General features: G+C 42.0%; 1 protein-coding gene across 3 annotated transcripts; it reads left to right on the forward strand.

Annotated features, from left to right (window-relative positions):
* Window positions 1-403: 403 nt before the first annotated feature.
* Window positions 404-13,279, forward strand: LOC125371636 (chorion peroxidase-like). Of its 3 annotated transcripts, XM_048393520.1 has the most exons (14): window positions 404-886; window positions 1,641-1,770; window positions 2,972-3,210; window positions 3,930-4,109; window positions 4,703-4,787; window positions 5,096-5,205; window positions 6,074-6,175; window positions 6,816-6,908; window positions 7,321-7,633; window positions 9,626-10,030; window positions 10,923-11,092; window positions 11,251-11,353; window positions 12,399-12,649; window positions 12,683-13,279. In XM_048393520.1, the coding sequence occupies exons 1-14, from the start codon at window positions 697-699 to the stop codon at window positions 13,159-13,161; spliced, it is 2,850 nt and encodes a 949-aa protein (XP_048249477.1). In that variant the 5' UTR covers window positions 404-696; the 3' UTR covers window positions 13,162-13,279. The 3 variants fall into 3 exon arrangements, with proteins under 3 accessions (XP_048249477.1, XP_048249476.1, XP_048249478.1); XM_048393519.1 differs by having other exon boundaries at window positions 405-886; window positions 12,399-13,279; XM_048393521.1 differs by lacking the exon at window positions 12,683-13,279 and having other exon boundaries at window positions 406-886; window positions 12,236-12,527.
* The last annotated feature ends 3,157 nt before the right edge of the window (window positions 13,280-16,436 follow it).

Consider the following 16,436-nt stretch of genomic DNA (forward strand, 5'->3'; position numbering starts at 1 on the left):
ATGGGTACCCGGTAGGATGCGATGGTAATGTGACTTTGAACCTTCTGGCCTCACAGCCAGCTTGGGTTGTATAATTCTCAGGGAGTTGAGAATAACAAAACGAGTGCACCCTGATCCTCTGGTCGGGATGAACACGATATTTTATGTTATGCGCTTTACAAGCGGATAATAATTGTTATTTGTGTGTATAGGTATACACACGACTTACGATATTTATACACAAATAAATTATTTATAGGTGTTGGTATTCGTCAATGACAGCATAAAGTCAGGTAACTAATTGGTAAAGGTGTGTTCCCACCTTGTAGTATATTTGAGCTATCGTTTCAGCAATGTTTAACAGGGGCGGAGCAGTGTAAATGTCGGGTCCTCATGACGCTGTCGCCACAAGGAACATTTGGCCAATTTACAACTTAATTAGTTTCACTATTATGTGGCGGGCGTCACAATGAGTATCGAGGTGACTTTGCCACTGAATACGTATAAGTTACACGGACGTCTACGTTTCAATTAAATACACCATCACTGAGGTTTGGACCATTCATTCTCATAGGCGCTGGTACTAAAAGAACTGTGCATCTGTGGTTTGGAGGAGTATACCAGCGAATACCTCCGTGAAATTTCCTGGTTTTCTTTTTGCAACACGTTTTTGTGGAACAAATTTTCAAGCATTGGTTATATTGTCACTGTCTTCCAATGAAGGAGTTTGCTGGTGTGTTGTTGGTGGTGGTCCTGTTGTTCTCGGACAATGTCCGGACCGCCTCGTGCCAGGCCGACATGATCGGGGTGATCATTCAAGACTCTGGCATGTCCAACACGGTCAAGGACATGGCTATGTCTTCCATGAATATGGTCAAGGAACAGGATATGATGTTCCTGAGAGCAGGTAATAACAGAAGTTTGACCGACCCAATGTTCGTTTTCAATGTTGCAGGGCATGTAATACAAGTGTATGTTAACTGAAAAAAAGTCTGATGACGTTCTTACTAATGGGCATGTTTTAATTGGTCTGAAATGGAATATATTTAGCTCACTTGACTTGGCGGGGGCTGCCGGTAGGACAGGACATGCTTACCCTTCTTGCGAACACCTGGTATCATCACCGATTTTCAGTTATCCATTCATATAATATTCACCGCTATTTTGCCTTTTGGACGGATAATTGAGACTGGTTATTCTCTGGCGATTACTGAGGGAACACATACATGTATATAAACTGATATTAAGTATACCATGATTCGTCAATCCGAAAACTTGTTATTCTGGACGGTAAATAAGAATGTGTATAGTTTATACATGTTTCGCAAAGAAATCTTAAATGGTATCATTAACACCAAAAAATCATTACGTTTTACATACAATATACAATGCTGTTTAATTTAAAGATTTGTAATACCTTCCCCCAACGGGTTTTGTGTTTTTGGCAGTGCACGTCATGCATGTAAGATACATCTTTATATCATATATCTGTTTAGATATAATGGTAACTAAATCATATACAATTGTCGAGTATATTTGTCTATCTTTTCGTAAACTTTGCTTAATTGTTATAATCAGAAAGGGCCAGAATTAAATGCTCATGATATTATGACTTACTATATACCTTTAACCTTTACGGTATATTAATTTAATCTTTGCAGGTGTTGACACAAAGGACACGACGTCTACGAGAGCAATGAAGGCGATGTTCACAGTGACCAAGAAGAAGGCCATGGAGATGGGAGAGGAAGAGAGAGCGAAGAATATGCTCATAAAAGAGCTTGCAGGACTGTGAGTGTTCCCGTGTCTGTTCTCTACGCGTTACGTTTCTGTTCTCTACGCGTTACGTGTCCGTTCATTACGCGTTACGTGTCTGTTCTCTACGCGTTACGTGTCCGTTCTCTACGCGTTACGTGTCTGTTCTCTACGCGTTACGTGTCCGTTCTCTACGCGTTACGTGTCTGTTCTCTACGCGTTACGTGTCTGTTCTCTACGCGTTATGAGTCTGTTTTCTACGTGTTACGTGTCTGTTCTCTACGCGTTACGTGTCCGTTCTCTACGCATTACGTGTCTGTTCTCTACGCGTTACGTGTCCGTTCATTACGCGTTACGTGTCTGTTCTCTACGCCATATGTGTCTGTTCTCTACGCGTTATGAGTCTGTTCTCTACGCGTTACGTGTCCGTTCTCTACGCGTTACGTGTCTGTTCTCTACGCGTTACGTGTCATTCGGGACATCTGCTTATCATTTGGCTTCACTTAGATCACTTCATAATGGCGACCAAATAACGTAGATAAACATTTTTCCATTTCCCTGTACATGGCATTCCGTGAGTTAGATGTACATGCATGGAGCTTCATCACCAATTAAGTCAGATATACTTATCTTCTGTATCCCTGTACCTGGCTGTGATAACATGACTGAATATATAGATTCTCTTGGTTACATTTACATTTTGTAACATAATTATGTCTAAAATCATAAAAATACAATAAAATGTATTGTTTAATGATAAACGTTTTTAGCTTTCATTATTTTAATGGTAGAAATGTGAAGGACATTTCCAAATTTGACGCATCAATGTCAAAATGTCTGATGCCATTCCCTATTTTGAATAAGTAGGTTCCCGTGTTTTATTCAGGTTCATGATTGACTTGCACTTGCATGTATTTGTCACGGGTGTCACGGCTGGGGTAGGATGCGCTCACCTTTTCGGCAACACGGGGTATCATCCATATTTGATGGTAATTCGCCGACTACCTGTATTACCATTGTAACATGGGCCTATGGCCTACAATACTGAATGAATATAGTTGATTGATAGTAATTCATAAACACATGCCGATGATGTTGTCGGAATCGTACAATGGGCTGATTTTAGTAGATTTCTTCTGATTAAAGAGAGGGTTTTGTCGGTTTTATATATTCAGGAACCATGGCGAGCCTAAATAAGGCTGTATAATTGTAACGTAGACTGTACTATGTCCTCTAGCCTGAATGTCCCGAAGACTCGGATGGCAAGTGCTGTCAACACCTTGTTGGGGACGCTAGGTGTGGAGGTACAGGGTTTGGGGACCAGGGACGACAACTGTGACCAGTTCCTCAACACCAGGTGTGACAGCTCCTCCAGATACCGGACTGAGGACGGCAGCTGCAACAACCTGCGGAAACCACTGTGGGGCAGGGCCTTCATCCCGATGCGGAGGTTCCAGGACCCAGAATATGATGACGGTCAGACGCCTTACGAGTCTTGTATAACTCTTTATCATTACCTCGTTACCTTGGTTCCAGAAGCCGGAGTATGATGATAATCCTGACAATCCAGAGTATGATGAAAATCCTGAAAATCCAGAGTATGATGATAACCCTGACAATACAAAGTATGATGGTAATCCTGGCAATCCAGAGTATGATGATAATCCTGGCAACCAAGAGTATGATGATAATCCTCACAATGCAGAGTATGATGATAATCCCAACAATCCAAAGTATTATAATCCTGGCAATCCAGAGTATGATGATACTCCAGGCAATACAAAGTATGATGATAATCCTGACAATCCAGAGTATGATGATAATCGTGTCAATCCAGAGTATGATGAAAATTCTGATAATCCAGAGTATGATGATAATCCTGATAAATCCCGATGATCCAAAGGATGATGATAATGACGACGGTCGTACTCAAACCTCACGATTCATGCCTCTGTTGCACACAGGACCATAACTCAACATTCGCATCTGTGACACCAGTATGTCAACACTGCATGGTACCCTTACAGAAAATAATAAAATAGTGTAACTGTTTAATTCCTTCTTTTATACTGAACCTAAAATGGAATATTTTGATCTTTGCACACACGAATTGTACACACTGATCAAGTGTGAAAAATACATATTTGTATTTATTTTGTTAATGTTTACGGGTCACATCGTTACTTCCTGTACAGGCGTGTCAGACCCCAGGACCACAGGTCAGAATGGGCGGAAGCTCCCCGGGGCCCGCAAGGTCAGCCTGGCGGTTCATGAGTCAGACAACAAGGTGTCCGCCGCCGGAGCGACGGCGCACATGCTGATGCAGTGGGGGCAGTTCCTTGACCACGACATTACCAGCACCCCTATACAGTCAGGTACATGCACATATATTTTGATATTTTGCAGAAATAAGGCACTTCCTTTTTGTTACATGCTTTCGATATGATGTATAAGGACGTGAATCCATCAAAACGATGATGTTGATGATGTTGAAGACGACGACGATACTACTACTACTACTACTACTACTACTACTACTACTACTACTACTTCTGCTACTACTACTAGTCCTATGATGATCCGGGGTAGAATTGGTCTTCAGCCCCCAAAATACTCGTCGTACGAGGTGACTAATTGGATAGGGTAGTCAGGCTCGATGACTTGGTTGGTGCATGTTATCATATTTCCGATTACGTAAATCGATGCTCATGATGTAAAACACTGGATTGTCTCGCACAGGCGCGATTATTTATAGGCCGCCGTCATATAGCTGGAATATTGATGAGTGCAGCTTTAAACTTCAAACAAACAAACACAGAATCAATAATAATCATATGGAGTGTATGTTTATGCTGAACATAGTTCGGTTGCTCAGCTTTCTGTTGAAACCTTTTCCCGGGTAGGGTGCCCGCTTTGTTTTTGACGAAAAAGGTCAGTTTGTACAAATAATATCCTACTACCTCTTCAGGTGCCGAGGGATCGAACGTAGGGTGCTGCATGGATGACGTCAGCGCTGCCAGCAAGTCCAGGATCAACATGACCCCAGAGGAGAGGTGGGAACATTTCTTTTGTTGAGTGAGTATTATTTTACGCCGCTTTAAGCAATATTTCAGCAATATCACGGCGGGGACACCAGAAATGGGCTACACACATTGTACCCATGTCGGGAATCGAACCCGGGTCTTCGGCGTGACGTGCGAACGCTTTTACCACGAGGCTACCCCACCGCCCCTCTTTTGTTGAAAAAAACTAACAATTCTTCATATTTAATAAACATTGTAATTTCTTTACCTTTACGGTGTATATTCTTAATAATTTTGCTATGTTATTAATTTATGTATTGTTCCTGTTTATTTTCAAGAGATATTTGTTTTCCCATAAAAATCGAAACGAGCGACCCGAAATTTCGTCCAAGAAGATGCATGAACTTTGTGAGGTCAATCCAGATATCTAACACGGACTGTATGGTAGGTAAGTTGAATATACCTATACACAATAAGGATTACAGAAGGCAAGAATCCTATATCAACTCTCTTTCAACTGACAACTACAGAAATCTGAACAAGCACAATTGGGACACGGCCGTCTAAGTTGCGCCGCGTAGCACCAACAGGATCCGCTGATGGTTGATTCAAATTCCAGATCCCACAGAGCTTGATCTTCAAGCACCACGTCCGTGTTCGGTGGTGAAACATCTGTGTCACTGTAGACTTTCATCCGTTATTCAGCTGATTGCCATCCAGTAACTGAAACAGAAAATGACTTTGCAGAATAAAGAAACAAAAGCTACATTATTTTGAAATCGGGATATAGTTAAAAACCCTGGACAAATGATAAAATGAACAAATGTTATAATGTGATACTCTTTCTTAGTAAAGAACAGGGTGTCGTACTTATTTGGGTTGAGTCCCATTCGGGATTCGAACCCACACTTGCCAGAGTGAGACACCTAATCGCCAGCTCTCAAAGTCAGCGATCTAACCCACTCAGCCACCAAGGCTTCCACTAAAAAAAGAAGTCCGACAACTGGTAGTCTAGATCACGTACTTTGAGTACCTCTCTGACAAGTGTAAATTGGCACGGCTCCCATGGCCGAAGATCAGAGGGGTACTCAAAGTACGTGATCTGGACTACTAGAAAGTGTTATCCCATATAACATTTGTTATATTTGACCACTTTCTAAATGGCATTGTGTATTCATATGATAAAATGACATAAAATGTGGATCGGGAGGTAAAAAGGGCTTGAGAGGTCGGTGTTTGGGTGATATAAGTAGATCCAGTAGTGACATGCCTATGGGTACTTCTGTTGTAACGTTGTTCCTACAATCTCTGTGCAGCTCCGGTGGAACAGATGAACCAAATCACGGCCTTCATCGACGGCTCAATGGTCTACGGGTCATCTGATGGCGAGACCCGGGACTTGAGGGCGTTCAGCGGAGGTACATATAGCTTTGCTTGTTAACAGATTGAAACTTATTACATTTGAACGCTGTAGTGTATCGCATACTCAGTTGTGTCGAGCTGATTTCGAACTGAAATTCTTATAATTCGATCTCTGATAAATCGAACTGGATGTGTGGAACCTGAGGTTATCGCGATTATATTGTTGTACATGGTTTTCAACAACTTCAGTATGCATGGTAAAATACATCTTTCAGTGTTCCAGGATACATCAGGCATCATGTGAAGCACATATTTCCTCATATCAGTGGACCCGTGAAGATCCGGGGTAGAATAGGTCTTCAGCAACCCATGCTTGCCGTAAAAGGCGACTATGCTTTTCGTAAAAGGCGACTAACGGGTTCGGGTGGTTAGGCTCGCTGACTTAGTTGATGCATGTCATCGGTCCCAATTGCGTGGATCGATGCTCATGATGTCAATCACTGGATTGTCAGGTCCAGATTCGATTATTTACAGACCGCCATCATATAGCTGGAATATTGCTGAGTGCGGCGTTAAACAACAAACAAACAAACAAACAAACAAACAAACAAACAACCAACCAAACAAACAAATCATATCAGTGTGTTCCGTATCCCAATTAAACAGGCGAGGATGCTATATCATTTTATTTTTAAGGTCTTCTCAAAACATCTCGTAACAATTTGCTTCCCGAGGACTCGGAGCCATCGTGCCTGAAGATAAAGCGATCAGACTTTTGTTTCAAAGCGGGTAAATGTATAAACAAAACATTTTCAGTGTACGATGATCCTGTTCTGACTCATGTAACACATTCCAGCTCACAACAACTGTTTGATAATAATGCACATATATTTACAGTCAACAGAATTATAGTATATGATTGACATCTGTCTATTTGTATGACGAACTCCGGCTTAACCAGCTTCTAATGAGGGCCCATTTGGGTTCACTGTATCCGAAGATTACTAATATATTTGAGGAAACCTGATCTGTCTGGAATACAATTAATGAAGATATTGTGTATTATTTATTGTATCGGAAGTCACCATAAAATAGTACAATTATATTATTTCTTAAATGAAATTTTCCGACATTTTAAGATAAATGTTATGGTGAGAGAGAGCATCCTTGTCTTACACACAGTCGTTTACCGTGGTTATAGGTGACAGTCGGGTGAACGAGCAGATGGGTCTGGCTACCCTTCACACATTGTGGATGAGGGAGCACAACCGCATGGCCCGGGAGCTCAGCCGTCTAAACCCACCCTGGGACGACGAGAAATTGTTTCAGGAAACCAGGAAGATCGTGGGCGCCAAAATTCAACACATTACATACAATGAGTTTCTGCAGATTGTCCTGAATGATGACATAAGGAGACAGTTTAGCCTGATGTCAAGACGCCAAGGTTTACAAGACCAGTATGATCCCAGCGTCGATCCAAGCATCAGGAACGCGTTTGCAACAGCAGCCTTCAGGTATGAGTAATGAGCGGTAGAAACATACACGCATGATTACAAAAGGCTATGAATACATGAATGTAAAAACGGTATTGTTAACGACTTAATAGAACATTTGCCATCAGACTCCATTATTCATTTACCGCGAGGGGCACGGGTGGCCCAGTCGTCTAAGGCACCGCGATTCGCTGTGCAGAGTTGCGTCCCTTGGACACGCCAGAAATCTGTGATTGCGGGTTCGAATCACGGTTCGCCCCGATTATGTTTCTAGGTTTGTCAGCACCATACCCGTGCTCGTGGGTTTCACCGGAGTGGTAAACGTCTGAGACTTACATCACTTCGAGCTTTCCTCCCACATTAAGCTGACACGCCGCGATATAACTGGAATAGTGTTAAAAGCGGAGTTAAACCCAACTCACTCACTCGCACACTCACTCATTAACCGCGAAAATAAAATAGCTACGCGATAAATCGCAAAGAACAACGAAGAACGAAGTGTGTCTATTTGTGTGTGCTTTATTTCACGATAACACATTGTCCTATCATGACGTCATATCTGAGATTCGAACATGCGCTCGCAACTTGATGATATCGTAAATTGGACGACGTAAGTTTTTTGGGGGAAAAAGGAAAAAGGTACAGTCAATTGACGTGAAAATTGTGCGAATATCCGGGAAATATCTTACCCCCCACCCGTCCAAAAAGGGATAGTTAATGGAAGACCTCGGGCTTCTGCAAATGGTAATACCCTGAAAAAGAGCGTTACCCTTGTAATAAACGCTGCAGGCCCTCGTGGTTTATTCTCCGTACACTGTTTTATTGTACCATAAACAACCCCACTCGTTGTTTATTTCTTAATTATATAGCTGTATTATTGCTGAATGCATAAAACGACATGCTCGCTCTCATTCTGAACGATCCATATATACGACTTCTTTATCAATTCTTTAAATGCCTGCTATACAATATCCTACAAGGTGTAAATACCTGCCATACAAGATCCTACAAGGTGTAAATACCTGCCATACAAGATCCTACAAGGTTTAAATACCGGCCATACAAGATCCTACAAGGTTTAAATACCGGCAATACACGATCCTACAAGGTTTTAATACCTGCCATACACGATCCTACAAGGTTTAAATACCTGCCATACAATATCCTACAAGGTTTAAATACCTGCCAAACAAGATCCTACAAGGTTTAAATACCGACCATACACGATCCTACAAGGTTTAAATACCTGTCATACAAGATCCTTCACGGGTTAAATACCGACCATACACGATCCTACAAGGTTTAAATACCGGCCATACAAGATCCTACAAGGTTTAAAAACCGGCCATACCCGATCCTACAAGGTTTAAATACCTGCCATACAAGATCCTACACGGTTTAAATACCGACTATACACGATCCTACAAGGTTTAAATACCGGCCATACAAGATCCTACAAGGTTTAAATACCTGCCATACAAGATCCTACAAGGTTTAAATACCGGCAATACACGATCCTACAAGGTTTAAATACCGGGCATATAACATCCTACAAGGTTTAAATACCTGCCATACACGATCCTACAAGGTTTAAATACCTGCCATACAATATCCTACAAGGTTTAAATACCGGCCATACAAGATCCTACAAGGTTTAAATACCTGTCATACAAGATCCTACACGGGTTAAATACCGGCCATACACGATCCTACAAGGTTTAAATACCGGCCATACAAGATCCTACAAGGTTTAAAACCCGGCCATACACGATCCTACAAGGTTTAAATACCTGCCATACAAGATCCTACACGGTTTAAATACCGGCCATACACGATCCTACAAGGTTTAAATACCGGTCATACACGATCCTACAAGGTTTAAATACCGGCCATACACGATCCTTCAAGGTTTAAATACCGGCCATACACGATCCTTCAAGGTTTAAATACCGGCCATACACGATCCTACACGGTTACCCTGAAGCTCAGTAGCTCACCTTCAACTATTTTTAGATTTGGACACTCGCTGGTACGGACGATGTTCTCTCAGTATGGCCGGAACTACCGCAAAGAGGAAGACCTGAAACTGAAATGGAGTTTTGGCAACACTTCTCATCTCATCATGGACAATGGTAACGGCGTTGAAAGATACGTTCGTGGCCTCGTCAGCGACGCCACGAGTGACGCTGATAGATTTATAAGCCCCCAAGTAACTCAACACCTTTTTGAAGATGGGGAAGGTCACAGCCTTGACCTTGCTGCTCTCAACATCCAGAGAGGTCGAGACCACGGGTTGCCTGGTTACAACCAATGGCGGAGGTGGTGTGGTCTTCCAACCGCTAGCAAATTCAGCAGTGGTCAAGGAGGGCTTGTTGACCACCCATCCCATGCAGTCAAAAAGCTGAGGAGGGTTTATGAGTATGTTTTTTGTTGTTGTGTCTTTACATTCCTGATTAAGTTCGCCTCAGTTATGATCTTTGGTCTGTGAACACTTTACGTCGGTTTTCGACAAAGAAGCCAACATCTACATTAGAGGTCAACAGTTGTGTTTCTCCTCCTACCAAGCCCACATGACCAGCGTCCACTCCATTTTTGGCCTTTCTCTCACATAAGGCCTACCCAGTGTGAATTACGAAATAGGCATTATTAAACCAATCTCTCGCCCATTCACTCAGCATACTGATCTTCGCTGTTTCCTCAATATCACACGTCAGTACTAGGTTTGAATACAATCTACTATCTGTCTGGCTCTATTCCTTGAAAGTGTTTGTGATGGGTAGCACAGTGCTTATAGTAAAAGTTTTTTTCGGGCCGATCGCCCAAGATTAGTTGCCAACCTGAGCAAAAGTTTAGGAGGCATTTACAGCTGAAATCGTGTTATAGCTGAAATATTGCTGAAAACAGCTTTACAACCTTAGTCTATTGACTTAGACGTTGACGACATAGACTTAGATCGACACCCTTGACGATCCGGATTAGAATTAGTCTACAGAAGCTCATGCTTGTCGTAAGGGGCGACTAACTGGATCGGGTGGTTAGGCTCGCTAACTTGGTTGAGGCATGTCATCGTATCCCAATTGCGTAGATCGATGCTCATGATGTTAATAACTTGATGTTTTGGTCCAGAATCGATTGCTTACAGACCGTCAGATATTGCGGCGTTAACCAGTAAGAAACCTTTGATCGGGAAACTGTAAGAAAATCAACCGCCAGGAATACATTTCCCATTGTAATGCCATATCACACGCACTGACTGACAAAGCTAGGATTCATGGGTCATTTAATATCCAACACATATGTTTGTTTTCAGCCACCCTAACGACATTGACTTGTTTGCTGGCGGTATGTCCGAGAAAAGGATCAGGGGTGGCCTTATTGGTCCCACCTTCGCCTGTATTCTGGCTAACCAGTTTAAGGCGCTGAAGGTCGGGGACAGGTTCTGGTACGAGAGGGAGGACAGCACTACTGGATTCACCACAGGTTTGTTCCCCATTCGTTGTTTTGTAGAGGAACTGGGTACAGATGCACACCGGACTCGCAGAGAGTTATCGGATTTGAGTAAAATATCGGATGTTAATGAGATTGATGTTTAAATGGCATGAATGCATAACATTGCATCACCATCATTGTTCCTTCAGCCCAGGTGAATGTCATCAAAGAGACCACCCTAGCAAAGGTTCTGTGTGATAACACAGACATCCGCACCATGCAACCCGCCGCTCTCAGAGTGGTCAGGAACCAGTGAGTAGTCTGCATGTTGTAATACAGTAAACTACGTTTATAACGAACACCCTTATAACGAACTGACCGATATAACGAACTTGTTTTTTGTCCCGACCATTTATGGTATAAATGCTGTATGTATGCTTATAACGAACTACGGTTATTACGAACTAAAATGAGTGGTCCCTTCGAGTTCGTTATAAACGTAGTTTACTGTTATCATAATTACCCCGAAACACATTAATCCCTCTTCGGAATTATATCACCAAATAATGAACAAATATATTGATATATAGCTTTTGCTTATGTCGAAGATTATCAAACATAGAAAGCATGCCCCAACTATTTATATAACGATTTCTTGAACAAATATGGCAGATAATAAAATGTGAAAAAGAAATCTGATGAATTTGGTTTCAAAGAAAACGTCACTTCTAATTTTCTTTAAGTACCTTTTTCGAAGAACAAATAATTTGGGTCGAACCATAATAATATTCTTGGGGGTCTGGAGTTTTGGACATTTGTTTGGTCATTGCTTCAAAACACGCAGTTTGTTACTGGGAAAGAAGGAGCAGACTGTTTTATTTTTTTCACAGCACGTGTGGCCAGCAAACAATTTGTTTTGGGTAAACCTGAGGACAAATTTTGTTTTTCTATTTTTTTCTGGAACAGAATATTTTTTCAAAAAGATCCCAGGACCCCTTCTGAATAGCAGATGGTCGATCCCTTAATTTGATCAATGGAATCGTCTGAATGTATTCGATATTATTACAAGTAGTATTAGTAGTATGTACTTATATGCATGTTATCTCTGTATTTACAGTTTATAATGTCTGTTTATTTTAATACCGCATGTTGATTTGAATCTATCCTGGAATTGCATGTTCAATTTATTTCCAGAAACCAACGAGAGAATTGTGAAGACTTAACTCAGCCCCAATTAAACCCATGGTCTGAGAATTAATATCAACGTATATATCTACTTGTATTGCATGCGAATATATAGTGGCAAGCCCTATCAACATTTCCGACGGACGGAAACTGTAATAAAACTTATTTCCAGAAACCAACGGCAGAGTTGTCAAGAATTAACTCAGACTCCATTAAATCCGTGGTCCGATGATCCAGCAGCTAGGGAATTGAATGGAGGTAGTGGAAACAACGGAAATGGCAACAACGGCAATAATGGAAATGGCAATAATGGCAATAACGGTAATGGCAATAATGGCAACAATGGCAAAAACGGCAATAACGGAAATGGCAACAACGGCAACAACGGTAATGGCAATAATGGCAACAATGGCAATAACGGAAATGGCAATAATGGCAACAACGGCAATAACGGAAATGGAAACGGAAATAGAAGAGGATGGGGTGACTGGGGTCAGTGGAGCAACTGTAACGGTATAATCAGCACAAGGTCAAGATCATGTCTTCCCGGCTCCGTATGTCTGGGACATGGCTCTCAGAGGAAGCCCTGCGGGGACACCAGAAGTAACTGGTCAAGTTGGGGACAGTGGTCATCCTGTGCCAACGGGATGCAGGCGAGGAGAAGGAGTTGTACTGGAGGGTTCCTCTTGTGTTCAGGGCGGGACAGTGAGGCGAAGCGGTGCACGGCTGCCCGTGACTCTGGGTGGGGGGCTTGGGGGAGGTGGGGGACATGTACCAGTGGTAAGAGATGGAGGAAGAGGGTTTGTCCATCCTCTGGAAGTTATGGACAACCCAGCTGCGTTGGGCCAAGTTCAGAATCTAAAAACTGTGGAACAAGGAAAACAGACTGTTCGAAAAGCATTTATAGACTTATTTCTACTTTCTACTGTAACTGAAACAAAATGAAGCCACGTTTTCTTGATACATAATACTCGTCCAAGCCATTTTTGCTATTTTTATAAAGAAATGTAGTAAAGCTTGAAATAAAATTGACCACGCCGGATTAGAAGGGTACGCTTCATGTGTTACAAGTTTGTTTGAGTAATGCTAAAGTAGTGAGTGAGTATAGTTTTACGCCGCTTTTAGCAATATTCACGCAAAACACGTCGGGGACACCAGAAATTGGCTTCACACATACCCATGTTGGGGAATCGAACCCGGGTTTTCGGCGTGACGAGAGAATGCTGTAACCACTTGACTACTCCAGCGCCCCGGTTTTAATGTAGGGAATAGTAATAAATAGCATGATATTGATGTGGTTTAAATTGTGATTTTATATATCCTTAGATTTGAAATGTACTCAACTTAATGGCATCCAGGTTAAAGTACGTGATGTATACTAACAGAGGCAGTGGCAACTAACATGAAAATGCTGCATATCACAGAAATATAAATTCAACCATTGAATTATTGGGGTGCTCGACGTTTGGCTCACCTCAAACCTCCAGTCTTGACCAGAAGTTGGAGGAATGCATTTAGGAAATAGATTTACCAGTTTTGCTAGTTCACGTGACTATTACAATAGACAAAACGACCTGGCGGCAGTTTCGACCCTTCGGATATAAAGTGCTGCTTGACATCTGGTGATCATTATCAAATTAAATACCTCATTTCTAATGTACACGAAAACATTCTTTCCCTGCTATATGTGGAGGGATTGTTTTTGTATACGGTTTACAGTGGAATGAACAAAATCCAACATTTACCAACCTAACGCAAAGACAACGAGATGATCTAAACATACACTGGCAAAGATACTGGTTACGTGACGAAGTGTATAATGCACTTGTCCTATTATTTTATGTATAAAAAATTAACCAGGTGGTCCAAGGGAAAGTAATCCCGAATGGACGAACCTCCATTATTATTCACATGCAAAGCATCTTTGTAGACGAACTTGTATACCTGGTCAAATGTTGCTGCCAATGCTGCTGCAACTCAAGCGCTGCTAACTTTTACTCTAAGGTGTGACTCCACTTACTGCCGCAAATATGACCTCGCACACTGATACAAATATGACCTCTTGAAAACTTTTTTTACCCTGCACTTTAATCTCGTCCTAACAAAACCTTCGTTTGAATACACGCGCCAAGATTCCATCTCTTCCTCTATTAAAGCTGTCGCAGCACACATACATCTGGTACCAGTCATTTTGAGGAGGGCTGAATGCAGTGCGTCACATATTCAATACTCGGATTATGATCGACATGTCACTGTATGGACCTATGGGAATTCAGTCGGCATGATGAATAATGATATCATGATAGGTAACCGTGCATCATGTTTTGTGGTCGTAAAAAACGCGAAATAAACGCCACCCAAATTAAAATGAAACACTGCAGGTATAGGAGAATAATAATCAATCTCTGAATGCAGGGATGAAAAAAGTTTATCAATGTTTACAAGTTCATGTATTCAACCGTCAGAACCTAGAGGGGGACCCAGTCGTCGATGATAACACACAACCAAATGTTTTCCCAAAGACTTCTATAGTAACGTTATATTTTTTTTTAAAATAACTAGGCATTCAACAACCATTACATGTACATATATGCACAGTCTGGCCTTAAAGCTGCAAATTTTGGTCAGTTTTAATTACTGGATGGATGTACATTTAAAAGACATAAAAATCTTACACAATATCATCCAATCACAGCCTGAAGATATCTCTCGATCTACACTCAAACCGCACTGTCACAACCGGTTCTGTCTAGAACCTGTGAGACGCCGCGATTCGCTGTGCAGAGCTGCGTCCCTTCCCCTAACCTGAAACCTAGGATTGTGGGTTCGAAACCCGGTTCTCTCTGACTGTTTTTAAGTTTGTTGGTGTCATGAAAGTGATAAACAAGACCTGCATCACTTCGGGGTTTCCTCCCACATTAGCTGATACGCTGTGATATAACTGGAATTCTGTTCAAAGCGGCGTTAAACCCAACTCACTCACTCAGAACATATACATGTAGTTTCAATTTAACAATAGATTGAAATACAATCAAACACTGTTGTGTCGAACATTTCTGTATTGTCTTGAAGTTATTTTCCAGTCCCAAACGTACTTCCAGCGCAAAATTACTCTAATATGACGATCTCGGCACGACGATTTAATTCATTTTCTCGTTGTGTGTTTGTCACATATGTTTCTTCATTCTTCATGTCAATCGATAGATGTATGCTAAGTTATTTTTCGGTTATGTCGAACCTCGGATAACTCGAAGTATTTATGTAGGTCACTTCAACTTCGACACAACGCTATTTGAATGTATCTGCTTTGTGTCGTTGAACATCCCGTGAAGTGACTGGGTTCGTCTTTTTCAATGCGTGGGTGATTGGGCGAGTATTTTTACGAGTGTACTAACAAACATGGTTGTCCGAAAATGTCAGTTATTTTTGGCGAACTCCCTATATGTTTAAGTAGCATTAGCAGCTGACGTGTATTTGAAGTTCTAGGAATGCCTTGTAACTGCTATGCTTTTCAAGAGGTCCTCCGTGATCTAGTGGTAGAGTGTCCGCCAGATGAGGTGAGGTGAAATGGGGTTTAACGTCGCGTCCAAGATCATTGCACTTATATAGCGACGTGCATGTACGTGTGTGTGTGTGTGGCTGCTTGTACTAGTCCGGACTGATGCCGATTGAAAGTGCTAGCACACTGAGATACCATGCGGCAGTTTAACATAAATACACCAGTCAGACACAGTATACTGACTCCGTGCCGACCAGTCCTTGTTTTAGCCCCTTAATGCCGAGCGTCAGACAGGGTGCCATCTTTTAACGTCTTTTCGTATGACGCGGCCGGGGATCGAACCCCGGACCATCCGCTCTCCGGGCGGACGACCTACTACTAGACCACGGAGGCGGTCGCGTCCGCCAGGAGAGCGGAAGGTCCAGGGCGCGTCATACAAAAAGACGTTAAAGATGGTACTTGTTGTTACACTGCCTGGCTCTGGGCATTAAGGGACTAAAACAAGCACAGGTCGTCTTGGAGTCAGTTGTACTGTGTCTGAGTGGCGTATACGTGTTTAACTGCGCCATGGTATCTCAATGGCCCAGCACTATATGATAGGCATTAGTCCGGACTAGAACAAGTAGCCACACACATGCACACACACACTCACACACACATACATGAAACAATCACACACACACACACACACACACACACACACACACACAC

Source organism: Haliotis rufescens, unplaced genomic scaffold (assembly GCF_023055435.1).
Source record: "Haliotis rufescens isolate VD_foot unplaced genomic scaffold, xgHalRufe1.0.p SCAF_12, whole genome shotgun sequence".
Lineage (NCBI taxonomy): Eukaryota > Metazoa > Mollusca > Gastropoda > Lepetellida > Haliotidae > Haliotis > Haliotis rufescens.